The sequence below is a fragment of the Brachyhypopomus gauderio genome, unplaced genomic scaffold (assembly GCF_052324685.1).
Source record: "Brachyhypopomus gauderio isolate BG-103 unplaced genomic scaffold, BGAUD_0.2 sc235, whole genome shotgun sequence".
Taxonomy (NCBI): domain Eukaryota; kingdom Metazoa; phylum Chordata; class Actinopteri; order Gymnotiformes; family Hypopomidae; genus Brachyhypopomus; species Brachyhypopomus gauderio.
Window position 1 is genome coordinate 77126 of NW_027507056.1, and position 17733 is coordinate 94858.

Consider the following 17733-nt stretch of genomic DNA (forward strand, 5'->3'; position numbering starts at 1 on the left):
AACCACCTTGCAACCACTTTTTGATGACAAAACGGCATTTACATTCACCTGGGAAAAGTCCTGAAAGGGTCAAAAGACCCTTAATCCAGACTGACTACCCTGATGGCTCCAAATCAATATCTCTTCATTTGCAAATGTGGCCATTGCCTGGCATTTACATTCACCTGGGAAAAGCCCTGAAAGGGTCAAAAGACCCTTAATCCAGACTGACTACCCTGATGGCTCCAAATCAATATCTCTTCATTTGCAAATGTGGCCATTGCCTGGCATTTACATTCACCTGGGAAAAGCCCTGAAAGGGTCAAAAGACCCTTAATCCAGACTGACTACCCTGATGGCTCCAAATCAATATCTCTTCATTTGCAAATGTAGCCATGACCCTTCTCTGGGACTTCTAGTGTTAAATGTTCATGGACATGATTTATTTATTCATTTATTCTCTGAATTATTTGTTTTTACACTTTTACATGTTCTAATAATACTTCATAATAAATAATAATTATTACAATAATTATAACTATTTAATAATACTCTATTCACAGACCATGGAACCCATATTCAGGAAGAAAGCTGATGGCAGTCCCAATCTGTGTGACTCCAAGGCTGCCCTATGTGTGAAGGAAGCCAATAAAAAGAAGCCGTGGGCCAGAGCCATTTCTCCTGAAAAGGTGAAGGATTCTGCAAGACGGGCAGTGTTGCGCTCAGGTGGAGATCCAGGCAACGCTGTCCACGTGCTGGGTCAGCATGAGCTTCAGTTTGGAGTTTTCAGGGGTCAGACCTTCAAGTGGGTGGCTGAAAACGCCCTGGGCTACGCCGGATACCTTGTTGCTGACATGAAGAAGGAGTCTTCACAGGGGAAAGATTCCATTAACCATGCGGAAAACAAGAAAGCATTCCGTTCATATGTTGAACGTTTCCCAGAGGGCCGATATGCCGTCCGGATCAAGACAGAGAAGATGTCTTGTAGCAGCACTCAGTCTGCTTCCCTGCCCTGCACCAGCACTGAGCCCAACATCAGTCCGCTGTCTACTGACCCCATGCAAGCCTGCACCAGCACTGAGTCCTCTAGCAGTCAGCTGTCTGAGCCTGTCCAGTCCTCTGACTCCTGCCAGCCTTCAGTGGCTTCAGTCTCTTCCCTGCGCACTTTGTTGGTTGGGAGAGGCAGTAGCACAAAGAGCCTAGAAAAGACAGTGAAGAGGCTCATTTCACCCTCCAAGTTCAAACCTTGTAAGTGTATGAATAATGAACTCCTAGAATTTACCATGGACATAAAAGCAACCTATTTATTTGATCATGTGTTTTATCACCCATTCCAGCTGTGTCCCTCCCTTCATTTGAACCCACTCACATGGACGACAGTGAACTGGTGACGGCTGCTGAGCAGGTGGAATCAGAACTGACAGGTAAGATTTATTTATTTTTTATCAATATTGTATTATGTGGCTCATTACTCATTACAAATGTGATTCATGATTATTTTTCCCCCTTTCTTTTGCTTTCATCTGTTCAGTGCAGAGCAGAATTTGCCTCCCTGCTGGATGGAAACCTGCTCTTCCTATTGTAGATCAGCAGTGGATTTCCAAGGCACTTTTCAAGTGGTCACGAAATGGACAACCAGAGTTGGACCATTCGAAAGTGGACAAGATGTGGTGGCACCCCCCTCAGCCTTCACTAACTCCCAGTGGTGTGCCAGCAATGGAGAGGTACTTTGGACACGCCTTGTTTCTCTGGATGCCGAGGAAGCTTTGGCATGTGCGGCTGTTCTGCCCCCATCCTGACTGTGGCAAGGAGGAGCTCACGTCTGCTGGAGTGCATCAGAGGATCAGGCAGGTGGTTGGTATCAGCAGCTCCTACTTCATGGCAGCAGAATACCTTGCCTGTAAGAGCTGCAAGAGGAAGGTGATCAGCTGGAGCCACAACATTGTCTGTCAGCTGGACATTGGCCATCGTGTCCAGTTTCCCTGCTTCCTCACCTCCAAGCTGGCATGTGACATTCAAGTAGTGCGGCAGATGCGTCAGAGGGGTTTGGGGAACAGCAGCAGTCAGCTCCAGAAGCAGATGGAGGAGCAGCACTCAGAGGCCTGGCTGGAGAAACAGGTCCAGTACCTCACAGACTGCAAAGGACTCGTGAGAGCTGCATCGTCTGGACTCATCACACCTGTTGTTCTAGGGGATCTGCCACCATTGCTCCAAGTCCCAAAGCATCGCTGGCTGATGCAGGTGTATGCTCAGGATGTCCTGAACAGACTAGAGGAGGTAAAGGCCTCCATCACCTCGCAGTTTGGCCGTGTGCTAAAGATGGACTCCACAAAAAAAATTGTGAGGAAGCTGGCAGGACAGAGCCGCGCAACAGCAGCTTGGGCCACCAACGTTGGCAACGAGCACGGACAAGTCATCATGTCTGTGCTCACGGCCAGTGAAGGCTATGGCTTGGGCAAGATGATTGATGGCATCATGAAGCGCTACCGAGACGCTGGTGTGTCAACTCCAGAGGTGCTGTATGTTGACCGGGACTGCTGCGGGGCCACTCATCTCAGAAACATGTTTAAGGGATGGGAGGACATGGAGATCCGACTGGACATCTGGCACTACATGAGGAGGATAGCGGTTGGCTGCACCACTGACTCCCATGTGCTTTATGCAGGCTTCATGAACAGTCTGAGCCACTGTATTTTCATGTGGGATGAGTCTGACCTCCAGGCGCTTAAGGAGGCCAAGCGCTCAGAGCTGGAGGCAAAGTTGATGCACCCCACGGATGCAGGTGTGATGAGGAACATCACCAGAGCAGAGATGGCACTGCACTGCAAGAGGACCACTCGCAGCTGTGAGGACATCAAGGCACTTGTGACAGAGTTGATCCGGTCCTACGATGGTGAGAAGGGCTGCAACACCCTTGGCGTGCCCCTCATCAACTCTGCGAGGATGGCCGAGATCTGGAGCAGCCAAACAAAGCACATTGCCTGCATCCAGGACCCTCCGGGTGTACAACTGTACATGCAGACGGGAACCATCCTGAAGGGGGGGCACAGTCTGCCAACGTACAGATGTGCCAGAGGTTCTACTTCCCTGGAATCCTTTCACCTGCATATGAACAGGTTCATTCCTGGTAAGCTTCCACCTATACGTTAAAGCCTTTAATGTAGTTACTTATCTAAAACCAGTCTAACAATTTCAATGTGTAATATGTTTCAGGGACCTTGGCAAGTGATACTTTTTTCCAGGCTTACCTGGTGGATGGCCTTGCCAGGTGGAATGAAGACCGGAGACTGGCAGCTGCAGGAAAAGACCAGCCCCATTCCTACAGTGGCCTGCTTAAATATGCTGCCAACCAGCTGTCTCAGGAGGTACTGGGGAGAACACTGGTGGACTACACAGGGCCACGAAAGTATACAGGTACGCCTAAATTTACATGATCCGAGAAATAAAAAGTAAAAAGCAGTTACTGTTGGCCTGGACATTTATGCTTCTTGTTTTTATTTTTTCTTTCAGGAGAGCTCATAGGTGTGGAGTACTTATACGAGCAGACCGGCAGTGCCCTGGAAGACTATAAATTAGTCATCTTGGCTCTTGAGACTGAGGATGTGACCGTGGCAGAAGATGAAGGTTTTGAAGAGGCACAGGATTTTGAGGACTTAACTGTCCCAGCATTTGAAACAGAACCACCTGCTGTGCCATCTGCTTCTGATGCCTCCAGTGGTGTTGCATTTGCTCCTCCGGTCTCCATCTCTGCTCCTCCGGTCTCCATCTCTACTCCTCCGGTCTCCATCTCTGCTCCTCCGGTCTCCATCTCTACTCCTCCGGTCTCCATCTCTACTCCTCCGGTCTCCATCTCTACTCCTCCGGTCTCCATCTCTGCTCCTCCGGTCTCCATCTCTGCTCCTCCAGTCTCCATCTCTGCTCCCCTGGTCTCTCCACCTGCTCCTTCAAACAGCAACCCGACTTCTGCTCTTGTGGCTTCCCCTAGCCAAGATGTAAGATTTCTTCTGTTCATTCCATTAATTGGTGACTCTGATAGGCTTGTATACATGCTGCTTCCTGCTTTATCTAATCACTGTGATTCTTCATTTAGGACTCAGTGGGACCTGATAACATTGAGGGCTATAGAGCTGTGCAGAACTTGGCAGACTACCTAGTCACCCTGAAGGACCACAGCTTTGCTTTGTCGCTTGAGGAATCAAGCCACATCATCACCCTTTGGCAGGCTCTTAGTGACTATGATAAGCAGCGCATGGTATATGCTCCACGTCATCAAGCCACTTTGAACAAGGGGCGCTTCAGGGTCACTAAGAAAATTGTAGCTCCAGGCGTGGAGTCCACAAGGCGGTAAGCTGTTATGCGTAAATGCACTGGTTTACAGTGTTTATGTGTAAATGCACTGGTTTACAGTGTTTATGTGTAAATGCACTGGTTTGCAGTGTTTATGTTGGCAAATTAATAATCATCTGTGTATATTGTGTTTTTTATTCTTTTCCAGGTGTTTTGTTGGAGCAAACAGCCCTGCACAGTGGCCAGACTGCAACAGAGTTGTGGAGGCAATCTTTGTCCGGCTGTGTATTACATTTCCAAACCCGAAAAACATCGGTGGGGTCAGGTTTGGAAGGTGGACCCTCATCTGTCGTGCTTACAAGCACATCAGGGAGTGCGTCTTGAGTAATGCACATGTGATGCAGGGGACCACCATCCAGCTACCAGAAGTGAATGCCACCACACTGTCAGAGTGGTGAGTCAATCAATTTTCAGATGTTAAAAAAATGTATTTAACTATATTTAATTAATATCGGGATTTATTTGTTGACAGCCATGTTCTTCTTAAAATGTCTTTTTAATTTAATAACTGAACTCTTTGTGTGTGTGTGTGTGTGTGTGTGTGTGTGTGTGTGTGTGTGTGTGTGTGTGTAGGTACTGCAGGCGGACTCGTTCACAGGAGTCTGATGTTCTTCATCAGGGCATCATGCCTCCAGAAGCACCAGTATCAGGTCCTACAACACAGCGGTCCACACCCCAGAAGGACAGTCTTGCCTCTCACCCCTCCACAGACAGCCCCCATGTCTTTGTCCTGCCCCCTGACACTGCAGGGACGGCAAAGTTGAAGAGACGTTTGACCTTCACATCAGGTCCAGCTTCATCTGCTCCACCTCAGCAGAACCTGCCTGCACCTCCCCAGTGTGTCTCCTACAGCATGCCTACTGATCCTGGATTTTGTTTGGTGTATGTAGTGCCAGGACCTGGTCCAGACAGCCATAGCCAAGTGGTGGCACAAGGAGTGACACACATTATGCCTGCTACCGCCAGCCACATTATGCCTGCTACCGCCAGCCACATTATGCCTGCTACCGCCAGCCATAGCCAAGGAGTGGCACACATTATGCCTGCTACCGCCAGCCATAGCCAAGGAGTGGCACACATTATGCCTGCTACCGCCAGCCATAGCCAAGGAGTGGCACACATTATGCCTGCTACCGCTGGATCCAGTCAGGGTGCGTTGGCAGTGACCCAGATGTCAGATGTGCCATACACGACACAGCAATACCGGAAGCGGAAATTGAAAAACGAGATGGCTGGTATAAAGACCCGCAAATATGTTCGCCACACCAGCGCTATAATTTGCAGGAGATGCCAAAAAGAGAGGAAGCCCCCCACACATCAACAGTACTTTGGCAACTGGTATTGTGAAGAAACTGACACCATGTCACTGGAGGATTGGAAGGCTATGCTGGTAGCACGGGGCTATGGAAAGAAGAAAGCCCCAAAATAAAAATTATGTGTCTGCATAATTGTATATATAATAATTGTATATATGTGCCATGATTGTAAATATATTAGTAGTAGCTGTAGTGTTAGTATCTTAGTCAAGTCAAAACATTGTGTATTTGTATATATTAAACATTGTAATTTTTTAAATTATTTGCATAGGTATCTGTAAACGTTATATATATTATATATATATATATTATTTATATTATAATATAATAATATATATTATATATATATTATATATTATATATATATTATATATATATTATATATTGTGGATAATGTTCTCTAATGTGTTGTGTTTTTAATAAAAGTGCCTGGTTGGTTTTATCGTTCATAATAAATGTGTTGTGTTTGGATTTATCGTTCATAATAAATGTGTTGTGTTTTAAACATGTGTCTGGTTGGTTTTATCGTTTATAATATCACGCATTTCCTTTATATTTAACCAATTTATAAATATGTAATATCACGCACTTCCTTTGTATTTTACTATTTATGAACGTGTCCGATAATATCGCGCATTTCCTTTGCATTTAACTATTTCCAAACTTGTCCGATGCGGGATTCGATACGATGCTCGACTGGGCGAATCTTAGTAATTGTTTACTATTAATAGCGCCGAAACCTCGACACACACGCGCAGTCCTTGGCGCAGTAGGTAGCGCGTCAGTCTCATAATCTGAAGGTCGTGAGTTCGACCCTCACACGGGGCAGCAGAAGCTTTTTGAAAAGATTGACGAGCCCCCAAAAGATGCTCAAACGCTCTTTCCTTATTCACTCGCATGCTGAGCACACCCCCTACCTGAAAATAGTATTGGCACATGACTCTTACAGGTCATCCCTAGTTGATTCAAGCTGTGCTTTTTCTTTTGTAAATTCGCATGTACACAGCAAGTTGTGTTGCATCCAATTCAATTCTCTCCACTGACCGTTCAGTCAATACCTTGATGGCGTCTGTATTGACACCTCTACTGAGACATCAAGCTGCCTCTTTGGAGCATGTTCGCTCCCAGATCAAACTGCAGTGTCGTGGTGCCAACACAGAATAATGGACCACGTCGGACACTTTTCACTTTTGATTCTTTTTGATTCACTTTTGATGACACGCTTTTGAATACCTGATCACCTGGAATTGGTACCAGCTTGAAGTTAATAGTGAGTAGACTTATGGAGATTCATTTATTTGAATTTTCTTCTCAAGCCATTTGCAACTCAGAAGCAATGACACTTGTGCACTCATCATTGAGCTTGAGGAAGTCCAAGGAATTGATCTCTATGTTACTCTCGCTCCGCCGAGCTGCGATGGCCGAGAGGTTAAGGCGTTGGACTTGAAATCCAATGGGGTTTCCCCGCGCAGGTTCGATTCCTGCTTGCAGCGTGAGTGTCTTGTTGGGCGTGTGGAAAGAGAGAGTGTGCTCTCTTCCTGCTAGCCAGTTTTAAATATGCTTCTCATGCCATTTGCAACTTTGTGCTGCCAAACTTTAGCAGTCCTAACTGATCCTGAAATAGTCCCAGGAATTGAGTTACAAATGGCTGCTTCGTCGTTACAATGTGTTGGCATGGAAATGCAGTGGGGTCTCTTGCAGCGTAGAGGATTAACTTGCCTCTCTAATGTGATTTGTGATGAGACCTTATGCCACCAGTGGGGAGAGCTCGCACTCACAGGTGCTTCATCCAAAGATCTTCATGCAACATAGCGATGTCTTGTTTCAGGTAAAAGAAAAAGTGCCACATTCTTTCATGGCCGGTCACTGGTTGCTCCGCCTTGCGCTAAAAGAGGGTCTCCCCGTCGGGGAATCGAACCCCAGTCTTCCGCGTGACAGGCGGAGATACTATCCACTATACTAACGAGGACACGTGCTGTGTCTCGCAGTGATGCTGAGTCAGGTGACGTGCACTTGTCCCCTTGATTTTAAAGTACTCTGAATCATTGTGCCTGCAAGGAGGTGGTAAAAAGAACACATTGTGGTGATATTGACTCACTGTTGCCACTCCTCTTTTACCATCGTCAGTTTGTGGACTTATGATAGGAAAAACTCAAAGAATCTTGGTGACCTACAGGTTTGATTCATTTGCCTTCCTAGTTAAGTCATGCGAACCATTTGCTGCAAAATTGGCTTTAGCTACATTGGCAATTCATTTTGTCTTCGTATTCCAGTGCATTGTACCGAACTGCAATATCCATCTTAGATCAACTGAGATTTTGCATTTCTCTCTTTCCCACATGCAAGTTCTGAATTTCTTGGCACACATTACTGCTTTGCATCTACTAAAAGCACTCCAGAGAAAGCTTCACTTCATACCTTCATGAGGTAGGTGTCGTTTGTACTTGTATTTTGGTGGTATTTTTGTTTTTTTTTTTGTTTGTGTGCGTTGTTTGTCTACTCTTGGAACATCCTGTGATTGGTTAGGGTAGGATTAGAGTTTAATTACGTTGGCCTCAGATTCTGGTTAATTCCAGGCTTCTTGTGCTAACCTTGTTGTTTGTTAGCTGTTGTTGGCAGTAATTAGTTGCTGCAGGTGCACTTGCCGCCATGCTCCAAGGAGTGAATTGGGGGCGGATACATTTTTTCTCCAGCTTTGTTAGTTCTTCCTCAGCCTCGCTTCTTCTTTCCTAGCCTCGTTAGCGCAGTAGGTAGCGCGTCAGTCTCATAATCTGAAGGTCGTGAGTTCGACCCTCACACGGGGCAGCAGAAGCTTTTTGAAAAGATTGACGAGCCCCCAAAAGATGCTCAAACGCTCTTTCCTTATTCACTCGCATGCTGAGATCACCCCCTACCTGAAAATAGTATTGGCACATGACTCTTACAGGTCATCCCTAGTTGATTCAAGCTGTGCTTTTTCTTTTGTAAATTCGCGTGTACACAGCAAGTTGTGTTGCATCCAATTCAATTCTCTCCACTGACCGTTCAGTCAATACCTTGATGGCGTCTGTATTGACACCTCTACTGAGACATCAAGCTGCCTCTTTGGAGCATGTTCGCTCCCAGATCAAACTGCAGTGTCGTGGTGCCAACACAGAATAATGGACCACGTCGGACACTTTTCACTTTTGATTCTTTTTGATTCACTTTTGATGACACGCTTTTGAATACCTGATCACCTGGAATTGGTACCAGCTTGAAGTTAATAGTGAGTAGACTTATGGAGATTCATTTATTTGAATTTTCTTCTCAAGCCATTTGCAACTCAGAAGCAATGACACTTGTGCACTCATCATTGAGCTTGAGGAAGTCCAAGGAATTGATCTCTATGTTACTCTCGCTCCGCCGAGCTGCAATGGCCGAGAGGTTAAGGCGTTGGACTTGAAATCCAATGGGGTTTCCCCGCGCAGGTTCGACTCCTGCTTGCAGCGTGAGTGTCTTGTTGGGCGTGTGGAAAGAGAGTGTGCTCTCTTCCTGCTAGCCAGTTTTAAATATGCTTCTCATGCCATTTGCAACTTTGTGCTGCCAAACTTTAGCAGTCCTAACTGATCCTGAAATAGTCCCAGGAATTGAGTTACAAATGGCTGCTTCGTCGTTACAATGTGTTGGCATGGGAATGCAGTGGGGTCTCTTGCAGCGTAGAGGATTAACTTGCCTCTCTAATGTGATTTGTGATGAGACCTTATGCCACCAGTGGGGAGAGCTCGCACTCACAGGTGCTTCATCCAAAGATCTTCATGCAACATAGCGATGTCTTGTTTCAGGTAAAAGAAAAAGTGCCACATTCTTTCATGGCCGGTCACTGGTTGCTCCGCCTTGCGCTAAAAGAGGGTCTCCCCGTCGGGGAATCGAACCCCGGTCTTCCGCGTGACAGGCGGAGATACTATCCACTATACTAACGAGGACACGTGCTGTGTCTCACAGTGATGCTGAGTCAGGTGACGTGCACTTGTCCCCTTGATTTTAAAGTACTCTGAATCATTGTGCCTGCAAGGAGGTGGTAAAAAGAACACATTGTGGTGATATTGACTCACTGTTGCCACTCCTCTTTTACCATCGTCAGTTTGTGGACTTATGATAGGAAAAACTCAAAGAATCTTGGTGACCTACAAGTTTGATTCATCTGCCTTCCTAGTTAAGTCATGCAAACCATTTGCTGCAAAATTGGCTTTAGCTACATTGGCAATTCATTTTGTCTTCGTATTCCAGTGCATTGTACCGAACTGCAATATCCATCTTAGATCAACTGAGATTTTGCATTTCTCTCTTTCCCACATGCAAGTTCTGAATTTCTTGGCACACATTACTGCTTTGCATCTACTAAAAGCACTCCAGAGAAAGCTTCACTTCATACCTTCATGAGGTAGGTGTCGTTTGTACTTGTATTTTGGTGGTATTTTTGTTTTTTTTTTTGTTTGTGCGCGTTGTTTGTCTACTCTTGGAACATCCTGTGATTGGTTAGGGTAGGATTAGAGTTTAATTACGTTGGCCTCAGATTCTGGTTAATTCCAGGCTTCTTGTGCTAACCTTGTTGTTTGTTAGCTGTTGTTGGCAGTAATTAGTTGCTGCAGGTGCACTTGCCGCCATGCTCCAAGGAGTGAATTGGGGGCGGATACATTTTTTCTCCAGCTTTGTTAGTTCTTCCTCAGCCTCGCTTCTTCTTTCCTAGCCTCGTTAGCGCAGTAGGTAGGGCGTCAGTCTCATAATCTGAAGGTCGTGAGTTCGACCCTCACACGGGGCAGCAGAAGCATTTTGAAAAGATTGACGAGCCCCCAAAAGATGCTCAAACGCTCTTTCCTTATTCACTCGCATGCTGAGCACACCCCCTACCTGAAAATAGTATTGGCACATGACTCTTACAGGTCATCCCTAGTTGATTCAAGCTGTGCTTTTTCTTTTGTAAATTCGCGTGTACACAGCAAGTTGTGTTGCATCCAATTCAATTCTCTCCACTGACCGTTCAGTCAATACCTTGATGGCGTCTGTATTGACACCTCTACTGAGACATCAAGCTGCCTCTTTGGAGCATGTTCGCTCCCAGATCAAACTGCAGTGTCGTGGTGCCAACACAGAATAATGGACCACGTCGGACACTTTTCACTTTTGATTCTTTTTGATTCACTTTTGATGACACGCTTTTGAATACCTGATCACCTGGAATTGGTACCAGCTTGAAGTTAATAGTGAGTAGACTTATGGAGATTCATTTATTTGAATTTTCTTCTCAAGCCATTTGCAACTCAGAAGCAATGACACTTGTGCACTCATCATTGAGCTTGAGGAAGTCCAAGGAATTGATCTCTATGTTACTCTCGCTCCGCCGAGCTGCAATGGCCGAGAGGTTAAGGCGTTGGACTTGAAATCCAATGGGGTTTCCCCGCGCAGGTTCGACTCCTGCTTGCAGCGTGAGTGTCTTGTTGGGCGTGTGGAAAGAGAGTGTGCTCTCTTCCTGCTAGCCAGTTTTAAATATGCTTCTCATGCCATTTGCAACTTTGTGCTGCCAAACTTTAGCAGTCCTAACTGATCCTGAAATAGTCCCAGGAATTGAGTTACAAATGGCTGCTTCGTCGTTACAATGTGTTGGCATGGGAATGCAGTGGGGTCTCTTGCAGCGTAGAGGATTAACTTGCCTCTCTAATGTGATTTGTGATGAGACCTTATGCCACCAGTGGGGAGAGCTCGCACTCACAGGTGCTTCATCCAAAGATCTTCATGCAACATAGCGATGTCTTGTTTCAGGTAAAAGAAAAAGTGCCACATTCTTTCATGGCCGGTCACTGGTTGCTCCGCCTTGCGCTAAAAGAGGGTCTCCCCGTCGGGGAATCGAACCCCGGTCTTCCGCGTGACAGGCGGAGATACTATCCACTATACTAACGAGGACACGTGCTGTGTCTCACAGTGATGCTGAGTCAGGTGACGTGCACTTGTCCCCTTGATTTTAAAGTACTCTGAATCATTGTGCCTGCAAGGAGGTGGTAAAAAGAACACATTGTGGTGATATTGACTCACTGTTGCCACTCCTCTTTTACCATCGTCAGTTTGTGGACTTATGATTGGAAAAACTCAAAGAATCTTGGTGACCTACAGGTTTGATTCATCTGCCTTCCTAGTTAAGTCATGCGAACCATTTGCTGCAAAATTGGCTTTAGCTACATTGGCAATTCATTTTGTCTTCGTATTCCAGTGCATTGTACCGAACTGCAATATCCATCTTAGATCAACTGAGATTTTGCATTTCTCTCTTTCCCACATGCAAGTTCTGAATTTCTTGGCACACATTACTGCTTTGCATCTACTAAAAGCACTCCAGAGAAAGCTTCACTTCATACCTTCATGAGGTAGGTGTCGTTTGTACTTGTATTTTGGTGGTATTTTTGTTTTTTTTTTTGTTTGTGTGCGTTGTTTGTCTACTCTTGGAACATCCTGTGATTGGTTAGGGTAGGATTAGAGTTTAATTACGTTGGCCTCAGATTCTGGTTAATTCCAGGCTTCTTGTGCTAACCTTGTTGTTTGTTAGCTGTTGTTGGCAGTAATTAGTTGCTGCAGGTGCACTTGCCGCCATGCTCCAAGGAGTGAATTGGGGGCGGATACATTTTTTCTCCAGCTTTGTTAGTTCTTCCTCAGCCTCGCTTCTTCTTTCCTAGCCTCGTTAGCGCAGTAGGTAGCGCGTCAGTCTCATAATCTGAAGGTCGTGAGTTTGACCCTCACACGGGGCAGCAGAAGCTTTTTGAAAAGATTGACGAGCCCCCAAAAGATGCTCAAACGCTCTTTCCTTATTCACTCGCATGCTGAGCACACCCCCTACCTGAAAATAGTATTGGCACATGACTCTTACAGGTCATCCCTAGTTGATTCAAGCTGTGCTTTTTCTTTTGTAAATTCGCGTGTACACAGCAAGTTGTGTTGCATCCAATTCAATTCTCTCCACTGACCGTTCAGTCAATACCTTGATGGCGTCTGTATTGACACCTCTACTGAGACATCAAGCTGCCTCTTTGGAGCATGTTTGCTCCCAGATCAAACTGCAGTGTCGTGGTGCCAACACAGAATAATGGACCACGTCGGACACTTTTCACTTTTGATTCTTTTTGATTCACTTTTGATGACACGCTTTTGAATACCTGATCACCTGGAATTGGTACCAGCTTGAAGTTAATAGTGAGTAGACTTATGGAGATTCATTTATTTGAATTTTCTTCTCAAGCCATTTGCAACTCAGAAGCAATGACACTTGTGCACTCATCATTGAGCTTGAGTAAGTCCAAGGAATTGATCTCTATGTTACTCTCGCTCCGCCGAGCTGCGATGGCCGAGAGGTTAAGGCGTTGGACTTGAAATATAATGGGGTTTCCCCGCGCAGGTTCGACTCCTGCTTGCAGCGTGAGTGTCTTGTTGGGCGTGTGGAAAGAGAGAGTGTGCTCTCTTCCTGCTAGCCAGTTTTAAATATGCTTCTCATGCCATTTGCAACTTTGTGCTGCCAAACTTTAGCAGTCCTAACTGATCCTGAAATAGTCCCAGGAATTGAGTTACAAATGGCTGCTTCGTCGTTACAATGTGTTGGCATGGAAATGCAGTGGGGTCTCTTGCAGCGTAGAGGATTAACTTGCCTCTCTAATGTGATTTGTGATGAGACCTTATGCCACCAGTGGGGAGAGCTTGCACTCACAGGTGCTTCATCCAAAGATCTTCATGCAACATAGCGATGTCTTGTTTCAGGTAAAAGAAAAAGTGCCACATTCTTTCATGGCCGGTCACTGGTTGCTCCGCCTTGCGCTAAAAGAGGGTCGCCCCGTCGGGGAATCGAACCCCGGTCTTCCGCGTGACAGGCGGAGATACTATCCACTATACTAACGAGGACACGTGCTGTGTCTCGCAGTGATGCTGAGTCAGGTGACGTGCACTTGTCCCCTTGATTTTAAAGTACTCTGAATCATTGTGCCTGCAAGGAGATGGTAAAAAGAACACATTGTGGTGATATTGACTCACTGTTGCCACTCCTCTTTTACCATCGTCAGTTTGTGGACTTATGATAGGAAAAACTCAAAGAATCTTGGTGACCTACAGGTTTGATTCATCTGCCTTCCTAGTTAAGTCATGCGAACCATTTGCTGCAAAATTGGCTTTAGCTACATTGGCAATTCATTTTGTCTTCGTATTCCAGTGCATTGTACCGAACTGCAATATCCATCTTAGATCAACTGAGATTTTGCATTTCTCTCTTTCCCACATGCAAGTTCTGAATTTCTTGGCACACATTACTGCTTTGCATCTACTAAAAGCACTCCAGAGAAAGCTTCACTTCATACCTTCATGAGGTAGGTGTCGTTTGTACTTGTATTTTGGTGGTATTTTTGTTTTTTTTTTGTTTGTGTGCGTTGTTTGTCTACTCTTGGAACATCCTGTGATTGGTTAGGGTAGGATTAGAGTTTAATTACGTTGGCCTCAGATTCTGGTTAATTCCAGGCTTCTTGTGCTAACCTTGTTGTTTGTTAGCTGTTGTTGGCAGTAATTAGTTGCTGCAGGTGCACTTGCCGCCATGCTCCAAGGAGTGAATTGGGGGCGGATACATTTTTTTTCCAGCTTTGTTAGTTCTTCCTCAGCCTCGCTTCTTCTTTCCTAGCCTCGTTAGCGCAGTAGGTAGCGCGTCAGTCTCATAATCTGAAGGTCGTGAGTTCGACCCTCACACGGGGCAGCAGAAGCTTTTTGAAAAGATTGACGAGCCCCCAAAAGATGCTCAAACGCTCTTTCCTTATTCACTCGCATGCTGAGCACACCCCCTACCTGAAAGTAGTATTGGCACATGACTCTTACAGGTCATCCCTAGTTGATTCAAGCTGTGCTTTTTCTTTTGTAAATTCGCGTGTACACAGCAAGTTGTGTTGCATCCAATTCAATTCTCTCCACTGACCGTTCAGTCAATACCTTGATGGCGTCTGTATTGACACCTCTACTGAGACATCAAGCTGCCTCTTTGGAGCATGTTCGCTCCCAGATCAAACTGCAGTGTCGTGGTGCCAACACAGAATAATGGACCACGTCGGACACTTTTCACTTTTGATTCTTTTTGATTCACTTTTGATGACACGCTTTTGAATACCTGATCACCTGGAATTGGTACCAGCTTGAAGTTAATAGTGAGTAGACTTATGGAGATTCATTTATTTGAATTTTCTTCTCAAGCCATTTGCAACTCAGAAGCAATGACACTTGTGCACTCATCATTGAGCTTGAGGAAGTCCAAGGAATTGATCTCTATGTTACTCTCGCTCCGCCGAGCTGCGATGGCCGAGAGGTTAAGGCGTTGGACTTGAAATCCAATGGGGTTTCCCCGCGCAGGTTCGACTCCTGCTTGCAGCGTGAGTGTCTTGTTGGGCGTGTGGAAAGAGAGAGTGTGCTCTCTTCCTGCTAGCCAGTTTTAAATATGCTTCTCATGCCATTTGCAACTTTGTGCTGCCAAACTTTAGCAGTCCTAACTGATCCTGAAATAGTCCCAGGAATTGAGTTACAAATGGCTGCTTCGTCGTTACAATGTGTTGGCATGGAAATGCAGTGGGGTCTCTTGCAGCGTAGAGGATTAACTTGCCTCTCTAATGTGATTTGTGATGAGACCTTATGCCACCAGTGGGGAGAGCTCGCACTCACAGGTGCTTCATCCAAAGATCTTCATGCAACATAGCGATGTCTTGTTTCAGGTAAAAGAAAAAGTGCCACATTCTTTCATGGCCGGTCACTGGTTGCTCCGCCTTGCGCTAAAAGAGGGTCTCCCCGTCGGGGAATCGAACCCCGGTCTTCCGCGTGACAGGCGGAGATACTATCCACTATACTAACGAGGACACGTGCTGTGTCTCGCAGTGATGCTGAGTCAGGTGACGTGCACTTGTCCCCTTGATTTTAAAGTACTCTGAATCATTGTGCCTGCAAGGAGGTGGTAAAAAGAACACATTGTGGTGATATTGACTCACTGTTGCCACTCCTCTTTTACCATCGTCAGTTTGTGGACTTATGATAGGAAAAACTCAAAGAATCTTGGTGACCTACAGGTTTGATTCATCTGCCTTCCTAGTTAAGTCATGCGAACCATTTGCTGCAAAATTGGCTTTAGCTACATTGGCAATTCATTTTGTCTTCGTATTCCAGTGCATTGTACCGAACTGCAATATCCATCTTAGATCAACTGAGATTTTGCATTTCTCTCTTTCCCACATGCAAGTTCTGAATTTCTTGGCACACATTACTGCTTTGCATCTACTAAAAGCACTCCAGAGAAAGCTTCACTTCATACCTTCATGAGGTAGGTGTCGTTTGTACTTGTATTTTGGTGGTATTTTTGTTTTTTTTTGTTTGTGTGCGTTGTTTGTCTACTCTTGGAACATCCTGTGATTGGTTAGGGTAGGATTAGAGTTTAATTACGTTGGCCTCAGATTCTGGTTAATTCCAGGCTTCTTGTGCTAACCTTGTTGTTTGTTAGCTGTTGTTGGCAGTAATTAGTTGCTGCAGGTGCACTTGCCGCCATGCTCCAAGGAGTGAATTGGGGGCGGATACATTTTTTCTCCAGCTTTGTTAGTTCTTCCTCAGCCTCGCTTCTTCTTTCCTAGCCTCGTTAGCGCAGTAGGTAGCGCGTCAGTCTCATAATCTGAAGGTCGTGAGTTCGACCCTCACACGGGGCAGCAGAAGCTTTTTGAAAAGATTGACGAGCCCCCAAAAGATGCTCAAACGCTCTTTCCTTATTCACTCGCATGCTGAGCACACCCCCTACCTGAAAATAGTATTGGCACATGACTCTTACAGGTCATCCCTAGTTGATTCAAGCTGTGCTTTTTCTTTTGTAAATTCGCATGTACACAGCAAGTTGTGTTGCATCCAATTCAATTCTCTCCACTGACCGTTCAGTCAATACCTTGATGGCGTCTGTATTGACACCTCTACTGAGACATCAAGCTGCCTCTTTGGAGCATGTTCGCTCCCAGATCAAACTGCAGTGTCGTGGTGCCAACACAGAATAATGGACCACGTCGGACACTTTTCACTTTTGATTCTTTTTGATTCACTTTTGATGACACGCTTTTGAATACCTGATCACCTGGAATTGGTACCAGCTTGAAGTTAATAGTGAGTAGACTTATGGAGATTCATTTATTTGAATTTTCTTCTCAAGCCATTTGCAACTCAGAAGCAATGACACTTGTGCACTCATCATTGAGCTTGAGGAAGTCCAAGGAATTGATCTCTATGTTACTCTCGCTCCGCCGAGCTGCGATGGCCGAGAGGTTAAGGCGTTGGACTTGAAATCCAATGGGGTTTCCCCGCGCAGGTTCGACTCCTGCTTGCAGCGTGAGTGTCTTGTTGGGCGTGTGGAAAGAGAGAGTGTGCTCTCTTCCTGCTAGCCAGTTTTAAATATGCTTCTCATGCCATTTGCAACTTTGTGCTGCCAAACTTTAGCAGTCCTAACTGATCCTGAAATAGTCCCAGGAATTGAGTTACAAATGGCTGCTTCGTCGTTACAATGTGTTGGCATGGAAATGCAGTGGGGTCTCTTGCAGCGTAGAGGATTAACTTGCCTCTCTAATGTGATTTGTGATGAGACCTTATGCCACCAGTGGGGAGAGCTCGCACTCACAGGTGCTTCATCCAAAGATCTTCATGCAACATAGCGATGTCTTGTTTCAGGTAAAAGAAAAAGTGCCACATTCTTTCATGGCCGGTCACTGGTTGCTCCGCCTTGCGCTAAAAGAGGGTCTCCCCGTCGGGGAATCGAACCCCGGTCTTCTGCGTGACAGGCGGAGATACTATCCACTATACTAACGAGGACACGTGCTGTGTCTCGCAGTGATGCTGAGTCAGGTGACGTGCACTTGTCCCCTTGATTTTAAAGTACTCTGAATCATTGTGCCTGCAAGGAGGTGGTAAAAAGAACACATTGTGGTGATATTGACTCACTGTTGCCACTCCTCTTACCATCGTCAGTTTGTGGACTTATGATAGGAAAAACTCAAAGAATCTTGGTGACCTACAGGTTTGATTCATCTGCCTTCCTAGTTAAGTCATGCGAACC

At 45.7% G+C, this 17733-nt stretch overlaps 1 protein-coding gene and 17 non-coding genes across 18 annotated transcripts; 12 read left to right on the forward strand and 6 right to left on the reverse strand.

Annotated features, from left to right (window-relative positions):
* Window positions 1-545: 545 nt before the first annotated feature.
* On the forward strand, window positions 546-5771 carry LOC143503745 (uncharacterized). Its single transcript, XM_076995701.1, has 8 exons — window positions 546-1227; window positions 1317-1403; window positions 1511-3106; window positions 3193-3393; window positions 3490-3971; window positions 4070-4323; window positions 4475-4720; window positions 4900-5771. The coding sequence occupies exons 1-8, from the start codon at window positions 546-548 to the stop codon at window positions 5753-5755; spliced, it is 4404 nt and encodes a 1467-aa protein (XP_076851816.1). The 3' UTR covers window positions 5756-5771.
* A 1282-nt stretch (window positions 5772-7053) lies between these two features.
* Window positions 7054-7135, forward strand: trnas-uga (transfer RNA serine (anticodon UGA)). Its single transcript has one exon. It is a non-coding gene; the product is annotated as a tRNA-Ser (tRNA).
* A 404-nt stretch (window positions 7136-7539) lies between these two features.
* On the reverse strand, window positions 7540-7611 carry trnad-guc (transfer RNA aspartic acid (anticodon GUC)). Its single transcript has one exon. It is a non-coding gene; the product is annotated as a tRNA-Asp (tRNA).
* Window positions 7612-8374: 763 nt separating this feature from the next.
* Window positions 8375-8447, forward strand: trnam-cau (transfer RNA methionine (anticodon CAU)). The gene has a single exon. It is a non-coding gene; the product is annotated as a tRNA-Met (tRNA).
* Window positions 8448-9030: 583 nt separating this feature from the next.
* Window positions 9031-9112, forward strand: trnas-uga (transfer RNA serine (anticodon UGA)). The gene has a single exon. It is a non-coding gene; the product is annotated as a tRNA-Ser (tRNA).
* A 402-nt stretch (window positions 9113-9514) lies between these two features.
* On the reverse strand, window positions 9515-9586 carry trnad-guc (transfer RNA aspartic acid (anticodon GUC)). The gene has a single exon. It is a non-coding gene; the product is annotated as a tRNA-Asp (tRNA).
* Window positions 9587-10349: 763 nt separating this feature from the next.
* trnam-cau (transfer RNA methionine (anticodon CAU)) lies at window positions 10350-10422 on the forward strand. Its single transcript has one exon. It is a non-coding gene; the product is annotated as a tRNA-Met (tRNA).
* A 583-nt stretch (window positions 10423-11005) lies between these two features.
* On the forward strand, window positions 11006-11087 carry trnas-uga (transfer RNA serine (anticodon UGA)). The gene has a single exon. It is a non-coding gene; the product is annotated as a tRNA-Ser (tRNA).
* Window positions 11088-11489: 402 nt separating this feature from the next.
* trnad-guc (transfer RNA aspartic acid (anticodon GUC)) lies at window positions 11490-11561 on the reverse strand. The gene has a single exon. It is a non-coding gene; the product is annotated as a tRNA-Asp (tRNA).
* Window positions 11562-12324: 763 nt separating this feature from the next.
* On the forward strand, window positions 12325-12397 carry trnam-cau (transfer RNA methionine (anticodon CAU)). The gene has a single exon. It is a non-coding gene; the product is annotated as a tRNA-Met (tRNA).
* Window positions 12398-12980: 583 nt separating this feature from the next.
* trnas-uga (transfer RNA serine (anticodon UGA)) lies at window positions 12981-13062 on the forward strand. The gene has a single exon. It is a non-coding gene; the product is annotated as a tRNA-Ser (tRNA).
* A 404-nt stretch (window positions 13063-13466) lies between these two features.
* On the reverse strand, window positions 13467-13538 carry trnad-guc (transfer RNA aspartic acid (anticodon GUC)). The gene has a single exon. It is a non-coding gene; the product is annotated as a tRNA-Asp (tRNA).
* A 762-nt stretch (window positions 13539-14300) lies between these two features.
* trnam-cau (transfer RNA methionine (anticodon CAU)) lies at window positions 14301-14373 on the forward strand. The gene has a single exon. It is a non-coding gene; the product is annotated as a tRNA-Met (tRNA).
* Window positions 14374-14956: 583 nt separating this feature from the next.
* Window positions 14957-15038, forward strand: trnas-uga (transfer RNA serine (anticodon UGA)). The gene has a single exon. It is a non-coding gene; the product is annotated as a tRNA-Ser (tRNA).
* A 404-nt stretch (window positions 15039-15442) lies between these two features.
* On the reverse strand, window positions 15443-15514 carry trnad-guc (transfer RNA aspartic acid (anticodon GUC)). The gene has a single exon. It is a non-coding gene; the product is annotated as a tRNA-Asp (tRNA).
* Window positions 15515-16275: 761 nt separating this feature from the next.
* Window positions 16276-16348, forward strand: trnam-cau (transfer RNA methionine (anticodon CAU)). The gene has a single exon. It is a non-coding gene; the product is annotated as a tRNA-Met (tRNA).
* A 583-nt stretch (window positions 16349-16931) lies between these two features.
* Window positions 16932-17013, forward strand: trnas-uga (transfer RNA serine (anticodon UGA)). The gene has a single exon. It is a non-coding gene; the product is annotated as a tRNA-Ser (tRNA).
* A 404-nt stretch (window positions 17014-17417) lies between these two features.
* trnad-guc (transfer RNA aspartic acid (anticodon GUC)) lies at window positions 17418-17489 on the reverse strand. Its single transcript has one exon. It is a non-coding gene; the product is annotated as a tRNA-Asp (tRNA).
* Between the last annotated feature and the right edge of the window lie 244 nt (window positions 17490-17733).